This window comes from Kogia breviceps, chromosome 10 (assembly GCF_026419965.1).
Source record: "Kogia breviceps isolate mKogBre1 chromosome 10, mKogBre1 haplotype 1, whole genome shotgun sequence".
In the NCBI taxonomy this organism is placed as follows: Eukaryota; Metazoa; Chordata; class Mammalia; order Artiodactyla; family Physeteridae; genus Kogia; species Kogia breviceps.
The window spans coordinates 72653302-72668564 of NC_081319.1; the positions used below are offsets into that span (position 1 = coordinate 72653302).

The window sequence follows — 15263 nt, forward strand, 5'->3', positions numbered from 1 at the left end:
TACTAATCAAGCAGTTACTGAAGTTACTTACACCTGATGAGATTAGGTTAGGCGGTAACCAGAATCTCGAGAACAGTTGGGAGGGGATAGTACTAACACACTATTGTAAAACAGTTATACTCAAATAAAGATGTTAAAAATAAAAATTAAAATTAAAAAAAAAAACGCAGGGAGATGGAATGACCCAGCTGGCTCTTGTGCCAGTCGGGCAGCATCTCCCATAGCTGGGGGCCTCCATAGGGCATGGAGCCTGAGGAATCTGGGGGTGGTACTTTGCTCCTGCTTTGTGTGGGGGCATGTTCACACCTAAACTCAATCCTTTGCCTGTGTCTCTTGGTGTGTTTCTGTCCATCACATTTCATCCTTGTGACAACCTACCAATGATTTTACCAAGCAGAGCCAAGAAGCTATAGCAGAGACGCTGAATTAAATCCCCATGAGATTGATGCATTGGGGGTATTTTCCAGGGCTTTTGCAAAAAGAAGGTGCCGAAATTGTGGAGAGTGTTAAAAACTGCATCTGAAAAAGAGTGATTCTTTTTTTAACTTACTCTTTTTGCCACACTGTAAGCAGTTCAAGTGTATGAGACAGATCCAAATCTTACAAGGAAATATATAGGGGGAAAAAAAAAATCAAAGTATTTTTCATCATCTGTGTTTTGGAAACCATTTTTAATTTCTGGGAAAACATCATTTTACATGTGATATGTGTACAATATATTGAGTACTGAAATCTTAGTCACCTCAGTTGGTGGGGCACTAGAATATTGTGTTTTTATTTAATGTCAAACACATTACTGTTGAGTATAATATGGCCAGTAGCTCTGCTGCTTTTAAACTATGGATTACAGAGGTAATACATTTCTACCTAAAATGTGAGGAGAATAACTCAAATTTTACCTCTGATCAGCAGTGAGATCTTTGAATTGTTATTTTTATTAAAAGAAAAGATAGACAGGATATTGTAATAGACACTGTCCATGTTCTTACTATGTCTCCTTGAATCTCTTTTACCATATCCATGTGCCCCTTCCCCCGCTTCTAGAACTGTGATTCCAATCCCACACATATATACCACTCTCTGCAGGAGAGTTCACCAACCCCACATTTTTTGGCGGGCACAAAGCACAGGCAGTGCATGGGAGTTTATTTTCCCCTGCTCCCAAAACAACCTTCTTTAGTTAAGGACTTGTGGGTGATGCAGTAGGAAAGTCAAGCTCTCCTGCTTCCAGATGGAACAAACACAGAGGTGTAACTTGTGTTCCAAAGTGCCCCGCAGGGCCAGTTGTACGTCTCCCTGCTACAGGATTTTGTCCTCAATCACACCTTGTTTGACCTCTCCCCATTTTGGCCTGCTTCCCTTACTCCATTAAAAGTTTCCCTGGTGAACACTCACTTGCACAGGAATCCTCACCTCGAGCTGTGCTTCTAGGGAACCAGAAGGCTGGTGTGTGTAACTTGGGTCTTGGCTGAGTTGGTTTGTATTGCTGCTTTCCACCACCGGGAGGCAATATCACCACACAAACTGCTCCTTATGCATCAGCAAACTAAAATCACAAGGAACAGTAGTTTGAGACCCCAAAACTAGATCCTGAATTAATTATTTCCAAAATGTAATTAACATTCCACATTGTCATTACTTTATCACTTATATCGTTTTATAACGTGCCGCTTATTTGCTATCTACCTCTAGTAAAACACAAAAAAAACATTTTGGGGGGGCATATTCTCTTCTTTGAAATAGTGAACAAGTTACTTTAATGAAAAGCCTATTTAAAGCTTTTAAAATTTCTGCACACAACTTCTATGAATGTCAGAAAGAGACTCATAAGTTACATTTTTCAATTGATTATATCATTGTGTAGTTATATGAGACATCTCTGGTACGCCATGGTTTGATGACTCTTGGGCCCAGTGGTTCTGGGAAGACAACCGTTATAACAATCCTGATGAAGGCACTAACAGAATGTGGAAGGCCTCATAGAGAAATGCGAATGAATCCAAAAGCTATTACGGCTCCTCAGATGTTTGGCAGACTGGACACGGCGACCAATGACTGGACAGATGGGATTTTTTCTACTCTGTGGAGAAAAACATTAAAAGCTAAAAAGGGTACACATAAACTCTTTTCTGGTGATCATTCTTTTCCCCTGCCAGTTTATCAATAACACAGTATTGGTTTAATTTTCTGTTTTGATTATCTGCAGGTGAAAAGTGAGTTTCTGTTTTCGTTATTGGCAGGTGAAAACATTTTCCTCGTTTTAGACGGCCCTGTTGATGCCATTTGGATTGAGAACTTAAATTCCGTGTTGGACGACAACAAAACCCTCACACTGGCCAATGGAGATCGCATCCCCATGGCCCCTAATTGTAAGCTTTTGTTTGAAGTCCACAATATTGAGAACGCCTCTCCGGCCACGGTTTCTAGGATGGGTATGGTCTACATCAGCAGCTCTGCTCTCAGCTGGAGGCCAATACTGCAGGTGGGGACGACAGACTCACAGAAGCACGTTCAGTGTATTTCCATGTCTCACTCTCTTATAAACAGAGACTCTGTTTCTTTGCTGCAGGCGTGGTTGAAGAAGCGTACTACACAGGAAGCTTCTGTATTCCTAAGTCTGTATGATAAAATATTTGAGGATATATATACATTTATGAAACTGAACCTCAGTCCAAAAATGCAACTCTTAGAGTGCAACTATATTGTGCAAGTATGTTTTTTTCTTTGTACATTCACGACTTAGATGTGAGATTCCCCCCCCCCACACACACACACACCACTCAGTTGCAGTTTAGAGGTATCTGAAATGGAAAATTCATGCAGTCCATCAGAATCTTTTTGTGATGTGGAGGTGAAGGCTCTGAGAAGTTTGATTCCTATTAAAGGTCTTATTGACACTCTTACTGCCATCTCTTCATCAGTTTCACTTCCCAGGGCGGTATTGTCAGGGGAAGAGGAATGAACTATCTTTCCCATCATCAAGCTTAGTATAACCTTCCCAGAAAGAGTGTCCAAAAATGAGAGTAGACTAAATAAATAAAGCTGGAAGTTCTACAGAAAAGCACAACAAGGAGCTGGTGGCAAGCAGGAAAATTTGGGTGGCAGTCTTGGCTTTGCAAATTTCCTATATATATTAGATAGGGAAAACCTTTGAACAATTCTCCAAGTATTTTGTAGAATTATCTTTTCCCGCCTCTTCTCAGTTTTTCTTATTAGTCTTTGGAAGAAACAGAACTAAACATAGATTTTTTCAGAGGCTCTCCTGATTCTAGTCCATGGGTGATCTCTCATTATCCCATTCTAGTGCTTTGATTCTCTCTTAGTGTGAGGGACGTCAGTCAGGGAGGGTGATTAGCTTAGAACTGATACATGAGGCCCAAATGTAAGTGCAAATCTTATCTTGAAATAATTTTGTTATGAAAGACAAAGGATCTTACTGTAGATACATTTCTTTCTGATGCCATATGGGGTTTGGCACACTTTTTATTAAAGGGGCAAGTTAAGTGTTTTAGACTTTGCATAACTTTCTGTCTCAGCCCCTCAGCTCTGCTGTTGCATTGCAAAAGCGGCCAGATACAATGAACGAGTGTGACTGTGTTTCAGTAAAACTTTATTTGCCAAACAGGTGGCTGGCCCCTGGGGCACAATTTGCTGAGCCTTACAACATGTTAAAATAAATAAAATCTTTGATCTATAAAATTTGGAATACCCAAACTTTAGAACCAGAAGCTACCTTAGGAAACATCTAGTCTAGGCCTTTGCTTTTTAGATCAGGAAACTGAGACTCAGAGATGTTAGTGGCATGAGCTGGGATACCTCCAGATTCCCAGTTTGGTGTCCTTTCTGCTAGCCTAAAGCAGAATGGCCTTTCTTCTAAATGCTGCTAGCTGTAGGACACTGATCAAGCAATATCTGGAGACATATTTGTTTTCTTCTCTCTTTCTCTCCTTTTAAATTTATTATTGTTTTTAAATGTTTATTTAAAATATCTAAATACAAAACTTTATTTTATTGTATTTTAAATATTTTCAGTCTCTCAATCTTCTGGAAGGTTTAATTCCCTCCAAAGAAGAAGGTGGCATTTCATGTGTCGAACATCTTCATAAATTATTTGTGTTTGCTCTAATGTGGAGTGTAGGAGCCCTTCTGGAATTGGAAAGCAGAGACAAGCTTGAAGCCTTTTTACGAAATCATGAAAGCAAGTTAGACTTACCAGAAATACCTAAGGGCACGAATCAAACCATGTATGAGTTTTATGTTACTGACTATGGTAAGCACAGTGACTTATACCTGAAATAAAATGACGTTTTTTTAAATGGAAAAAGGATAAACTCTGTAAACTCTTCTGTGGGGAAATATTAAACCAATCATGAATAACGTAATTGCTAATACCATTTTTAAAGGGCATATATGCAAGGAGCAGTAGGAGTTTGCATATGGGCCAGGCTGGGAACAGTTATAGAGGCTCTTGACTTCTCCTTCTTTTGCAGTGGTCTCAGCGAAATCTAACATAAATAAGTTAGCAACACTCTTACAGCATCTATTTTCTCTTGCTTGAAGAGGAAGGGTAGCAGTATAGAGAACACAGATTCTTCATGTTGCAAAGCATGTGCTCATGACAGATCAGTCTTAGAACTTCTCTGTTGGAAATGTCAGAATAAGCAGAGACTGAACCAAGCAGATGGGATCCTACTTACACGTCGCAGACTCAGCAAAGTCCAGTACTGTCACCTCAGCCCCCTAGCCTCCTGTGTGTGGTAGGGCCCAGCTCACCTCTCCCTAAAAGAAACTAACAATTAAATATGCACCCTTAAATCTAGCTATGAATTCTCTCAGAATCTAGAGCCAATCCAAAGATGGCTCTTTGAAAAGATCGATAAAATTCGTAAATCTCTTACCAGAGATACCAGGGAAAAAAAGGAGAAGACATAAATTACCATGATTCAGAATGAAAGAGGGAACATTACTACAAACCCTAAAGACATTAAAAAATAAGAAGTGAATGTTAGAAACAATGTTATGAAAATACATTTGACAATGTAGATGAAATGGATAAATTCTCTGAAAGACACAAACGACCAAACCTCATCAAGAAGAAATAGATGTCCTAAATATCCCTATATCTACTAAAAATTTTTGATTTATAGTTAAAAACCTTTCCACAGAGAAAACTGCAGGCCCAGATGACTTCACTGATGAAGTACATCAAATTCTTAAGGAAGAAATAATACCAATTCATTCTGCATAAACTCTTCCAAAATATAAAAAATGTAAGGAAGAAACACTTCCCTTCCCACTTTATAAGGGTTTGTAAGTGTTGTCCTGATACCAAAAACAGAGAAAGACATTACAAGAAAACTATAGACCGTTATCCCTCAGGAATATTAACACACATTTCTTAATACAATTTTAACAAATGAAATTCAATGGTATATAAAAGTATAACTTATTGGGTTCCAGTGGGTATTTATTCTAGGGATGGAAGGTTGGATTAACATTTAAAAACCAGTCAATGTAATTCACCATATAAATAGACTAAACACCAATCAAATTATATAGTCCTCTAAATCAATGCAGAAAGAGCGCTTGGGAACTTCCCTGGTGGTCCAATGGTAAGACTCTGTGCTCCCAATGCAAGGGGCCTGGGTTCAATCCCTGTTTGGGGAACTAGATCCCACATGCCTGTCACAACTAAGAGTCCACATGCCACAACTAAGAGTCTGTGTGTCGCAACTAAGAAGCTCGCATGCCACAACAAAGATCCCACATGCCGCAACTAAGACCTGGCATGGCCAAAATAAATAAATAAATAAATAAATAAATAAATTTTTTTAAAGCATTTGATGAAATTTAACATCCTTCCATGATATAACAGTACACTAGGAATAGAAACTTTATCATTCTGATAAAGAATATCTGCAAAAAATCTAACATTATACTTAGTGGTGAAAGACTGAATACTTTCTTCCTAAGATCAGGAACAAGACAAGAATATTCCTTTCTCACCACTTCTATTAGACATTGTACTAGAGGTTCTAGCCAGTGCAATAAGACAGTAAATAAACATGAACAAACAAATGAAATACCTATAGATTGGAAAAGAACAAGTAAATCTCTCTTTATTTGCAGATAATATAACCAGCCTCGAAAAAATTAGAACTAGTAAATGAGTTTATCAAGGTCACAGAATGAAAGAACAATATATAATAATAATTTGTATTTCTACATGCTCACAACAAATTGGAAATTTTAATATACCATTTAAAATAGCATTCAAAAAATGAAATATATAGGGATAAATTTACCAAATATGTGTAAGATCTGTATACTGAAAACCACAAAATTGCTGAGAGAAATTAAAGAAGTCCTAAATAAATGGAAAGCTAAATCACATTTACAAATCGGAAAACTCAGTATTGTTAAGATATTCTTCCTTTCCAAATTGATCTATATATTCTGTGCAATCATAGTGAGAATCCCAATAGACATTTTTTGGTTGAAATTTATAACTGAATTATAAAATTTTATGGAAATGCAAAGGATTTAGAATAACCAAATCAATTTTTAAAAAACAAAGTTGGAGCACTCATACATCCTGATTTCATTAAAATTAAAATCTATTTGAAAGTCACTATGAAAATAACATTCTCATTCCAGCCACAGAATGGGAAGAAATGTTTGAAAAATATATATCTGATAAAAGAATTTTATCCAGAATACATAAAGAACTCTTGAAATTCAATAATAACAAGTGGACAGCCAATCCAAATTTCTTAAATAGGCAATAATTTTAAATAGATGCTACACCAAAGAAGATTTATGAATGGTGAAAAAAGCACATGAAAAGATATTCAACATGATTGGTCATCAGGGAAATGCAAATCATTACACAGCCACTAGAATGACTAAATTCTAATTAATTTAATGGCTAAAATTAAAAGGTTAATAATACCCAATATTGGAGAGAATGTGGAACAAGTGGAGCTCTCACATCCAATAGTATATCCACTTTGCTGACTATACAATGGTACACAATATACAGCCACTTTGAAAAGCACTTCGGCAGTTTCTTAGAAGTTAAACATGCACTTAACCATAGAACTCCGTAATTTGCAAGGAAAGTTGAAATTGAGGTTATTCCTCCAATAATGAATGTTTGCTTTGCTACTATCAAATGTGTGCTCCTCTGCTGTCTTTCCATGCATTCTGTATACACAGTAACTTTTTTGGTACAATTCTGAATCATGGTATCTTTTGGAAGATCTTTAAAATGGCAGTTAAGTTCAAGAATGCAATACCAACAATGCAAGTCTTTCAATTTAAATAGCAACTGTATGAATATCTCTCATCAAGTTTGCATAGCCAGCAGCCATTCTGACATAATAGATTGAAAGGAGCGTTCCAGAGATGATAAAATGTAAATAAAATATTTTTCTTAGAATTGATGAAATGCACTTACAATAATTATTATAACAATAATATCAGTCAGTAAATTAGCAGTGACTATAAGTCAGGAATTTGGGCACACTATTAACACTAGTTTTAGGGCCAGGTTTATTTTTTCCCATTTCTCATGGCAAACATCCTATGTCCAGTAATCTACAATCCCTTTTTTGATCTTTCCCATCCTTTTAGTTAATGTGGTTTTCCTACTAGATACTAAACATGTCATTTGTTGTAATTCCATTTCAGACCAAGATCTCTCTAGATAAATAATTAGCAATTTAAAGCTGACTTTGTAAAGAGGCAAAAACATTTTTTTTGTGTGTGGTACGTGGGCCTCTCACTGTTGTGGCCTCTCCCGTTGTGGAGCACAGGCTCTGGACACGCAGGCTCAGCGGCCGTGGCTCACGGGCCCAGCCGCTCCGCGGCATGTGGGATCTTCCTGGACCGGGGCACGAACCCGTGTCCCCTGCATCGGCAGGCGGATTCTCAACCACTGCGCCACCAGGGAAGCCCGGCAAAAACAAATTTAAATTATCAAATGCCACATACATTAGATAAGCAGATATGTTCATGTGTTTTACAAAAATGTTTTAAATGTTTATATATTTCTGTTAATTGTTTATAGCACTTGTGTTTTGTATTGAGATAACTTCTGAAGAATGCAGTTTTATTAAGATCAGTTTTAATTATTGTATAGGTGATTGGGAGCATTGGAGTAAGAAACTTCAGCCATATTATTATCCAACTGACAGTGTTCCGGAATATTCATCAATTTTGGTTCCAAATGTTGACAATGTTAGAACAAATTTTTTGGTAGACACCATTGCAAAGCAGCATAAAGTAAGTTTGATAGTTTTGTCGACTGAAAAAAAATGCACAACCTAAAAGTTGAGAGTTATGTTTTATTTGGTGGACATTCTTAGGACTTCAAGCCTGGGACACAGCATCTCAGATAGCCCTGAGAAAAATGTTCCAAAGAGGCAAGGCGGGTGGGGGGAAGCCAGAATATACAGAAGTTTTTGCAACAGAAGACCAGGTAGTTGGAACATCAAAGAATTACTGTTAATGAAAAAAAACCCAGATATCTCAAGTTAAGGAATTTAGTGCTTTTCTGGGTATGGGAATATTCAAGAGTCTGGGCTCACTGAAATCATCCCTTTGGTATGCACCTCAGCTATCTGGGGCCAGTATCCTGTGTTTTCTCTTCCCGAGTCTCCTCAGGGTGCACCGTCTGGGTGGCTATAATGTAATGGCTTGATGGCTGCAACATCCTCGTTTACTGATACGGCAGGCAATATTTTAGTTTTCAGTTTCTTAGATGATTGCAAACCGTGTAAGAAACACATCCCTTTTTACAGCTATTGGTGGAAAAATTAAAGTACAAGGGGCCGGAGGTGGTGTCATTTCAGGGAAACCTGTTTGGCAAATGAACTCCAGGTCCCAAGATTCACTCCAACTCAATCTTCCCTGAAATGCTGACTTCCAATGTGCTAAGGAAAGTGGGTATCTGCTTACAAAGTCCTTCCCGTGGTTGCGTGACTGCTCACCCACACTTTCTTCCAGCACTTTTAGAGCATATATTTTACATTTAAATCTTTAATTCCACTAGGATTTATTTTGATGTAGGTCTAATTCTTAAAAGTAATCAAAAATTAGTTGTATTAGTTTATAGAATGAAAGAATGGCTACTAGAACCTTAATATATTTAAAACTAAACATCTTATAACACCTTTCAACGTGATTATCCTACGATTGCAGGCTGTTTTACTCACGGGGGAGCAGGGAACTGCAAAAACTGTAATGATTAAGGCCTATTTGAAAAAATATGACCCTGAAATACAGTTATCTAAAAGTCTAAACTTTTCATCTGCCACAGAACCAATGATGTTTCAGGTAAAACTCATCACTTGCTGTAGTCCTTATCATATTAAATATATTAAGTGGTTGATACAATAAAATCTGTATGCAAATAAAACATTGATATATATTGTTGTTCCTCGGTATCGATGGGGGATTAGTGCCAGCATCCCTGTTGGTATCAAAATCTGTGGATGCTCTAGTCCCTTAAATAAAATGGGTAGTGTCTGCATATAACCTGTGCACATCCTTCCATAGACTCCAAAATAATCTCTAGATTACTTACAATACCTAGTTCAATGTAAATTCTATGTAAATAGTTGTAAATGCAGTGTAAGTGCTATGTAAATAGTTTCCAGTATGAGACAAATTCAGGTTTTGCTTTTTTGGAACTTGCTGGAATTTTTTTTCCAAATACTTTTGATGGAAGTTGGTTGAATTCAAGGATGTGGAAGCCGTGGATATGAAGGGTTGACTGTATATATACATATACATATATATATATATATATATATATATATATATATATATCAGAAGAATTGGTGTTGAAGTTGGCATTCAGCTGTTTACCCTTCCTAAGGCTGACACTGAGGCCAAATCCAAATAGCATATTTTGGCCTAATATTGAAGCTGAAGCTGAACATTGGAGTGTCTTTTAATATAAATTAATGATTAATATTCCAACAACTTATTTTTTTTAAGTTTGCAATATTTATTTTAATAACAATATTTACATATATTAAATAAATAAATAAGTCAATTATATTCTACTCTGAAAAGCATGTTCATCATTTTTAGAAATGGATTGAAATGAGTGCATAAGACAGACCATTTCCTTTTCTCTAGAGAACAGTTGAAAGCTATGTGGATAAGAGGATGGGAAGCACATATGGGCCACCCGGAGGCAGAAAAATGACTATATTTATTGATGATATTAATATGCCCATGATTAATGAATGGGGAGATCAGGTAAGACTAAAATATCTCATGTAAATGATATTTAATCAGTATTCTTAGTTATATATGAAAAGATCAAAATAACTGTCACTTTATTAAGCCTAGTAACAATTCTCAGTCTTTTTTGGCTTCTTGGTTATAGATGACATTCTTCCTTCTTGAAATCAGTATATGCTTTCCCCCAACACTCCCTTCTGCCTCTCTGGCTGCTTGATTTCAATGTGCTTCCTGGCTTCCTTCTTCCTTTCCCCAGGGTTTTATCTTTGTTCTCTTATTTCCCACTCTATATACTCTCTCCCAGGAGTACCTGATGTTTAGAAAACACTTTTTTTTTTTTTTTTTGGCTGCGCCACAAGGTATGCGGGATCTTAGTTCCCTCACCAGGGGTTGAACCCATGCCCCTGCAGTAGAAGCACAGAGTCCTAACCACTGGACCACCAGGGAATTCCCAGAAAACAATTTTTAAAAAACCCCACAACTCTGCCATGCACCACTGTCCTACTAGTGATCGTCTGTCATCCCCAAACTCACTCCCCTTAGAGGACCTCACAGTTGCTGCCAGGGTTCTGCCTGTTCCTGGTGGGATCCCCAACACGTCCTCCCACCACCGTCTACTGCCTCATCAACACCATCCAACTAGAGCCCACCAGGACCCATCACATCCCTTCCATGCTTTATCCTGGTTCACCTCAGCCATCACCAGGATGTCAGGACTCCCAGGTCTCTCCATGCTTATCCTGACACTAATCCCCATCAGTTCTGCTTGGCCCTTGTCTGGCCTCATCTCCTACTTTCCCCACTCCTGAAAACTTTCTGTGTGCCCTTGGCAGCCATGGTTCATCCACAAAATCCCCTGTAAATTCAGCTTCCTCTCTGAGCTTTTCCCTCACCTTCTTGCTCTAATGGAAACCCAGGATGCTGCTTTCCCTGCAGACTTCTCACCTGGAGGTGAGGGACATGTCCTTCTCTGTTCTCATTGCCCTCTTCCCTGAAAACCTATCACTCTGACCTCACACCCACATGTTGTTGCATTCATCTTGGACCCTTGGGTCACACTCATCCCTCCCCGAAGATTTCAGTCCCCAGATGACTGTTACTCTCTCCAGGGCTGCCCCAGTCTCCAGGGCCAGCTTCATGGTGTGCACAGTGTGCCGTTGCAGAGAGATTCGCACTTTAGAGGAACTTGCACGTGGTTTAATGCTCTGCTGTGACTGTCTTGAAATTCCTAATAATGATTTTTGAGTAAAGACATTTGAATTTTCATTTTGTCCTGAGCTTCACAAATTATGCAGCCAGTCCTGCTTGTCATAATTCTCAGTGATGCCAAACAATATCTACATACATGATCTTGACCTCTTAGTTCCTTGACCTCAACTCCTCCAATGATCATGTCTTCCACTCCATCTGAAATTACTCATTCATGCAGTCGTACCCTACACCTTGTCATTATCAGTAACTGTGATCCCTTCATTATCTCAATTTCAAGCGTTTTATTCTCTGATCACCATGTCCACACTCTGTAGCTCATTCCCTCTGCTACCCAGACTACAGATGGAGCTACCAGCCCTCGTTCCTACCATCATTAAATTCTCCTTCATTTCTTCTCATTTCCTCACTTCCTTCCTTTCCAGCTAAAATTCCATTATCCATCATTATAATCACAGTAGCATGCACCCTCTACTCATCTGTGAAAGCCTTAACCACATTAAATCCTTGTTAAGCCTCTTTGCTCACCAGCCACCTGCACCTATGCAGCCAAACTTGGCTGGAGAAAAACACACAATACTGCTTAAAATCACTTTAAAATCACGATTATGGACCTCAACTGAGCTCATAATACTACCCAGCAATTATACTGCATGTTTTGTGTTATATATCTTTATCCTGTCTATTCCTATCCTACATTTACATTCAGGTTTCTTTCATACCGTCTTTTTCTCAGACCTTGGACACCTTCATTTCCTTGCCCTCAGCCGAGCATGAAGTGCTACAGCCTTCTTCCTATTCCACTGAGGACATTGATTTTTTTTTTCCTTTTCTTACTATCCATTTACTGCAGTCAATTTCTGTGTTCTAGTGGTTACCCTAGACAGTACATCCTACATACATAATCAAAAATAAAGATAATCTAACACTTCTTTCCCATTTTGTATATCCAGTGACCTTTGAACACTTTAATTTCCTTTATCTTTCTCCTGATTTATAATTTTATTGTTGACTTGTATTTTAAGTCTATGCCTCTATTTTTATTTTTTATTAGCATAAATTATATTATTCACCTTTATATTGTGTTACGCCAGTTTTATTTATTTTTAAAAAAATTTTATTGGACTATAGTTGATTTACAATGTTGTGTTAGTTTCAGGTGTACAGCAAAGTGAATCAGTTATACATATACATATATCCACTCTTTTTTAGATTCTTATCCCATAGAGGTCGTTACAGAGTATTGAGTAGAGTTCCTTGTGCTATACAGTAGGTCCTTATTAGTTATCTATTTTATATATAGTAGTATGTATATGTCAATCCCAATCTCCCAATTTATCCCTCCCCCCATTTCCTCCCTGATAACCATAAGTTTGTCTTCTACGTCTGTGACTCTATTTCTGTTTTGTAAATAAGTTCATTGGTATCATTTTTTTAGCTTCTGCATATAAGCAATATCATGATATTTGTCTTTCTCTGTCTGACTTACTTCACTCATTATGACACCTCTTGGTCCATCCGTGTTACTGCAAATGGCATCATTTTGTTCTCTTTTATGGTTGAGTAATATTCCATTGTATATATGTACCACATCTTCTTTATCCATTCCTCTGCTGATGGACAATTAGGTTGCTTCCATGTCCTGGCTATTGTAAATAGTGCTGCAGTAAACACTGGGGTGCATGTGTCTTTTCAAATTATGGTTTTCTTCAGATATGTGCCCAGGAGTGGGGTTGCAGGATCATATAGTAGCTCTATTTTTAGTTTTTTAAGGAACCTCCATACTGTTCTCCATAGTGGCTGTACCAATTTACATTCCCACCAACAGTGTAGGAGGGTTCCCCTTTTTTCCACACCCTCTCCAGCATTTATTGTTTGTAGATTTTTTTTGAAGATGGCCATTCTGACCAGTGTGAGGTGATACCTCATAGTAGTTTTGATTTGCATTTCTCTAATAATCAGTGATGTTGAGCATCTTTTCATGTGCTTTTTAGTCATCTGTATCTATTTTTAAAGTGAACTCCCATGAGGCATTATTTTTTACTGTTTTATATATTCACTCTTTGTTTGAATTACATACTTATTTACCACTTTTTTACTCTTTATTCATTCTTAGAACTTCCTTAGAAGAAAATCTTTTAGTGACAAACTCTTAGTTTTTTTGTTTGTTTGTTTGGTCTACAGAAGTCTTTATTTCATCCTCTTTATTTGAAAGACGTTGCTGGTTAGAAAAATGTAGGTTGGCAGTTATTTTCTTTCATCACTTTAAATATATGATTCCTGTCTTCTGTTTTCCTTGTTTCTGTTGAGAAGTCAACTACCACTTAGTCATTGCACCTCTGAAATTAATCTGCTTTTTCTCACTTGTTGCCTTACTTTCCTGTAATTTTTTCTTTTACAGATTATGTTCCTTGGTGTAGATTTATTTGTATTTATTTGCTTGGGATTCCCTGGGACTCATGAATCTGTGGTTTGGTCTCTTGTGTCAGTTCTAGAAAATTCCCAGTTCTTACCTCTACAAATATTGCCTCTGCCTCACTTTCTTTCCCTTCTTATCAAACTTCAAATGTATATTAGACTTTCTTCTTTGCCCTCTATGTTTCTGTCCTCTTTTTCTATACTTCCCAACTTTTTTCTCTCTCCAATACTTAGTCTAGATAATTTCTCCTCTCCTATCATCCATCTCACTAATTTTCTTCTCTGCTTTGTCCAATCTGCTGTCAAATTCATCCACTGAGTTTTAATTTCAGTTGCTATTTGATTCTTATTTTCTTTCAAATGCATTGTCATTTTTATTCCTTGCATATATTTTCAAATCATTGTCTATTTCTTTAAACATGTTGAGCATAGTTGTTTTAAAGTCTATGTCTGTTAATTTCAGCATCTGAAGTCTATATGGGTCTGTTTCTGCTCTCTGTTGTTTTAATAGTTCTTGTTCACATTCAAACTGTCTTGTTTTCTGTAAATACCTTTGACTGCTTGCCAGGTCATTGCCCTTAAAAAATTACCTGTGGCTGTTTCTTAAAGCCTAGGATGCATGTGTCCTCAACCAGACAGATTTGAGTTTTCTTCTGTCAGATCCTTAAGCGCTTATTCAGTCAGGATCATCTCAAAGCAAGGTTAATTTGAAAGTCTCTGGCCCACTTAGGCTATGCATACCCATGGTGCAAGTCTGTGCAAGTGTCATTCTGAGGCTACAACCTCCCAGGGAAGACTTCTTTTTCTTTTTTTCTTATCCTTTTCCTCTCCCATTCATCAGGGATCCAGGGCAGATAGACCTCTCAGCAGTTGCTGTAAGGTGAGGAGAGAGGAGGCATATTTAGATATCATCTATAAGATGAAAAGCTCCTGAATTCAGACTTTTTAGATCCAATTAAGGATGTCTAGTTGGATCTCAAACTTAACATGTCCAAAACTAAGTTCCCATTACTCCCTAAACCTGCTCTTCCAACAGTCTTCTCCATCTCAAGAAATAGCAACTCCACATTCAGCCTGTTAGGAAATCAAGTTGGCTCCATCTTCAAACTATATCCAAGATTTGACTGCTGCTCATCACTCCATTGCTAACACCTGGTGTGAGCAGACATCTGTCTTCTTGAACATTACACATCCCTCCTCATTGTCTCCCCATTTCCCTTGCCCCTCTCAATCTATCCTCATATCAGCAACCAGTTAAAACATGTGTCAGGGGACTTCCCTCATGATGCAGTGGTTAATCCACCTGCCAACACAGGGGACACAGGTTTGATCTCTGGTCCGGGAAGATCCCACATGCTGTGGATCAACTAAGCCCGTGT

At 37.8% G+C, this 15263-nt stretch overlaps 1 protein-coding gene across 1 annotated transcript in view; it reads left to right on the plus strand.

The window, feature by feature from the left end:
* DNAH8 (dynein axonemal heavy chain 8) overlaps positions 1 to 15263 on the plus strand; it is a 338470-nt gene that overhangs the window by 167665 nt on the left and 155542 nt on the right. The window contains exons 50-56 of the mRNA XM_059077211.2: positions 1865 to 2111; positions 2241 to 2482; positions 2570 to 2710; positions 4033 to 4270; positions 8144 to 8286; positions 9205 to 9339; positions 10150 to 10272. Of these exons, the coding sequence (XP_058933194.2) occupies positions 1865 to 2111; positions 2241 to 2482; positions 2570 to 2710; positions 4033 to 4270; positions 8144 to 8286; positions 9205 to 9339; positions 10150 to 10272 (1269 nt within the window). The remainder of the gene's footprint in view (positions 1 to 1864; positions 2112 to 2240; positions 2483 to 2569; positions 2711 to 4032; positions 4271 to 8143; positions 8287 to 9204; positions 9340 to 10149; positions 10273 to 15263) is intronic.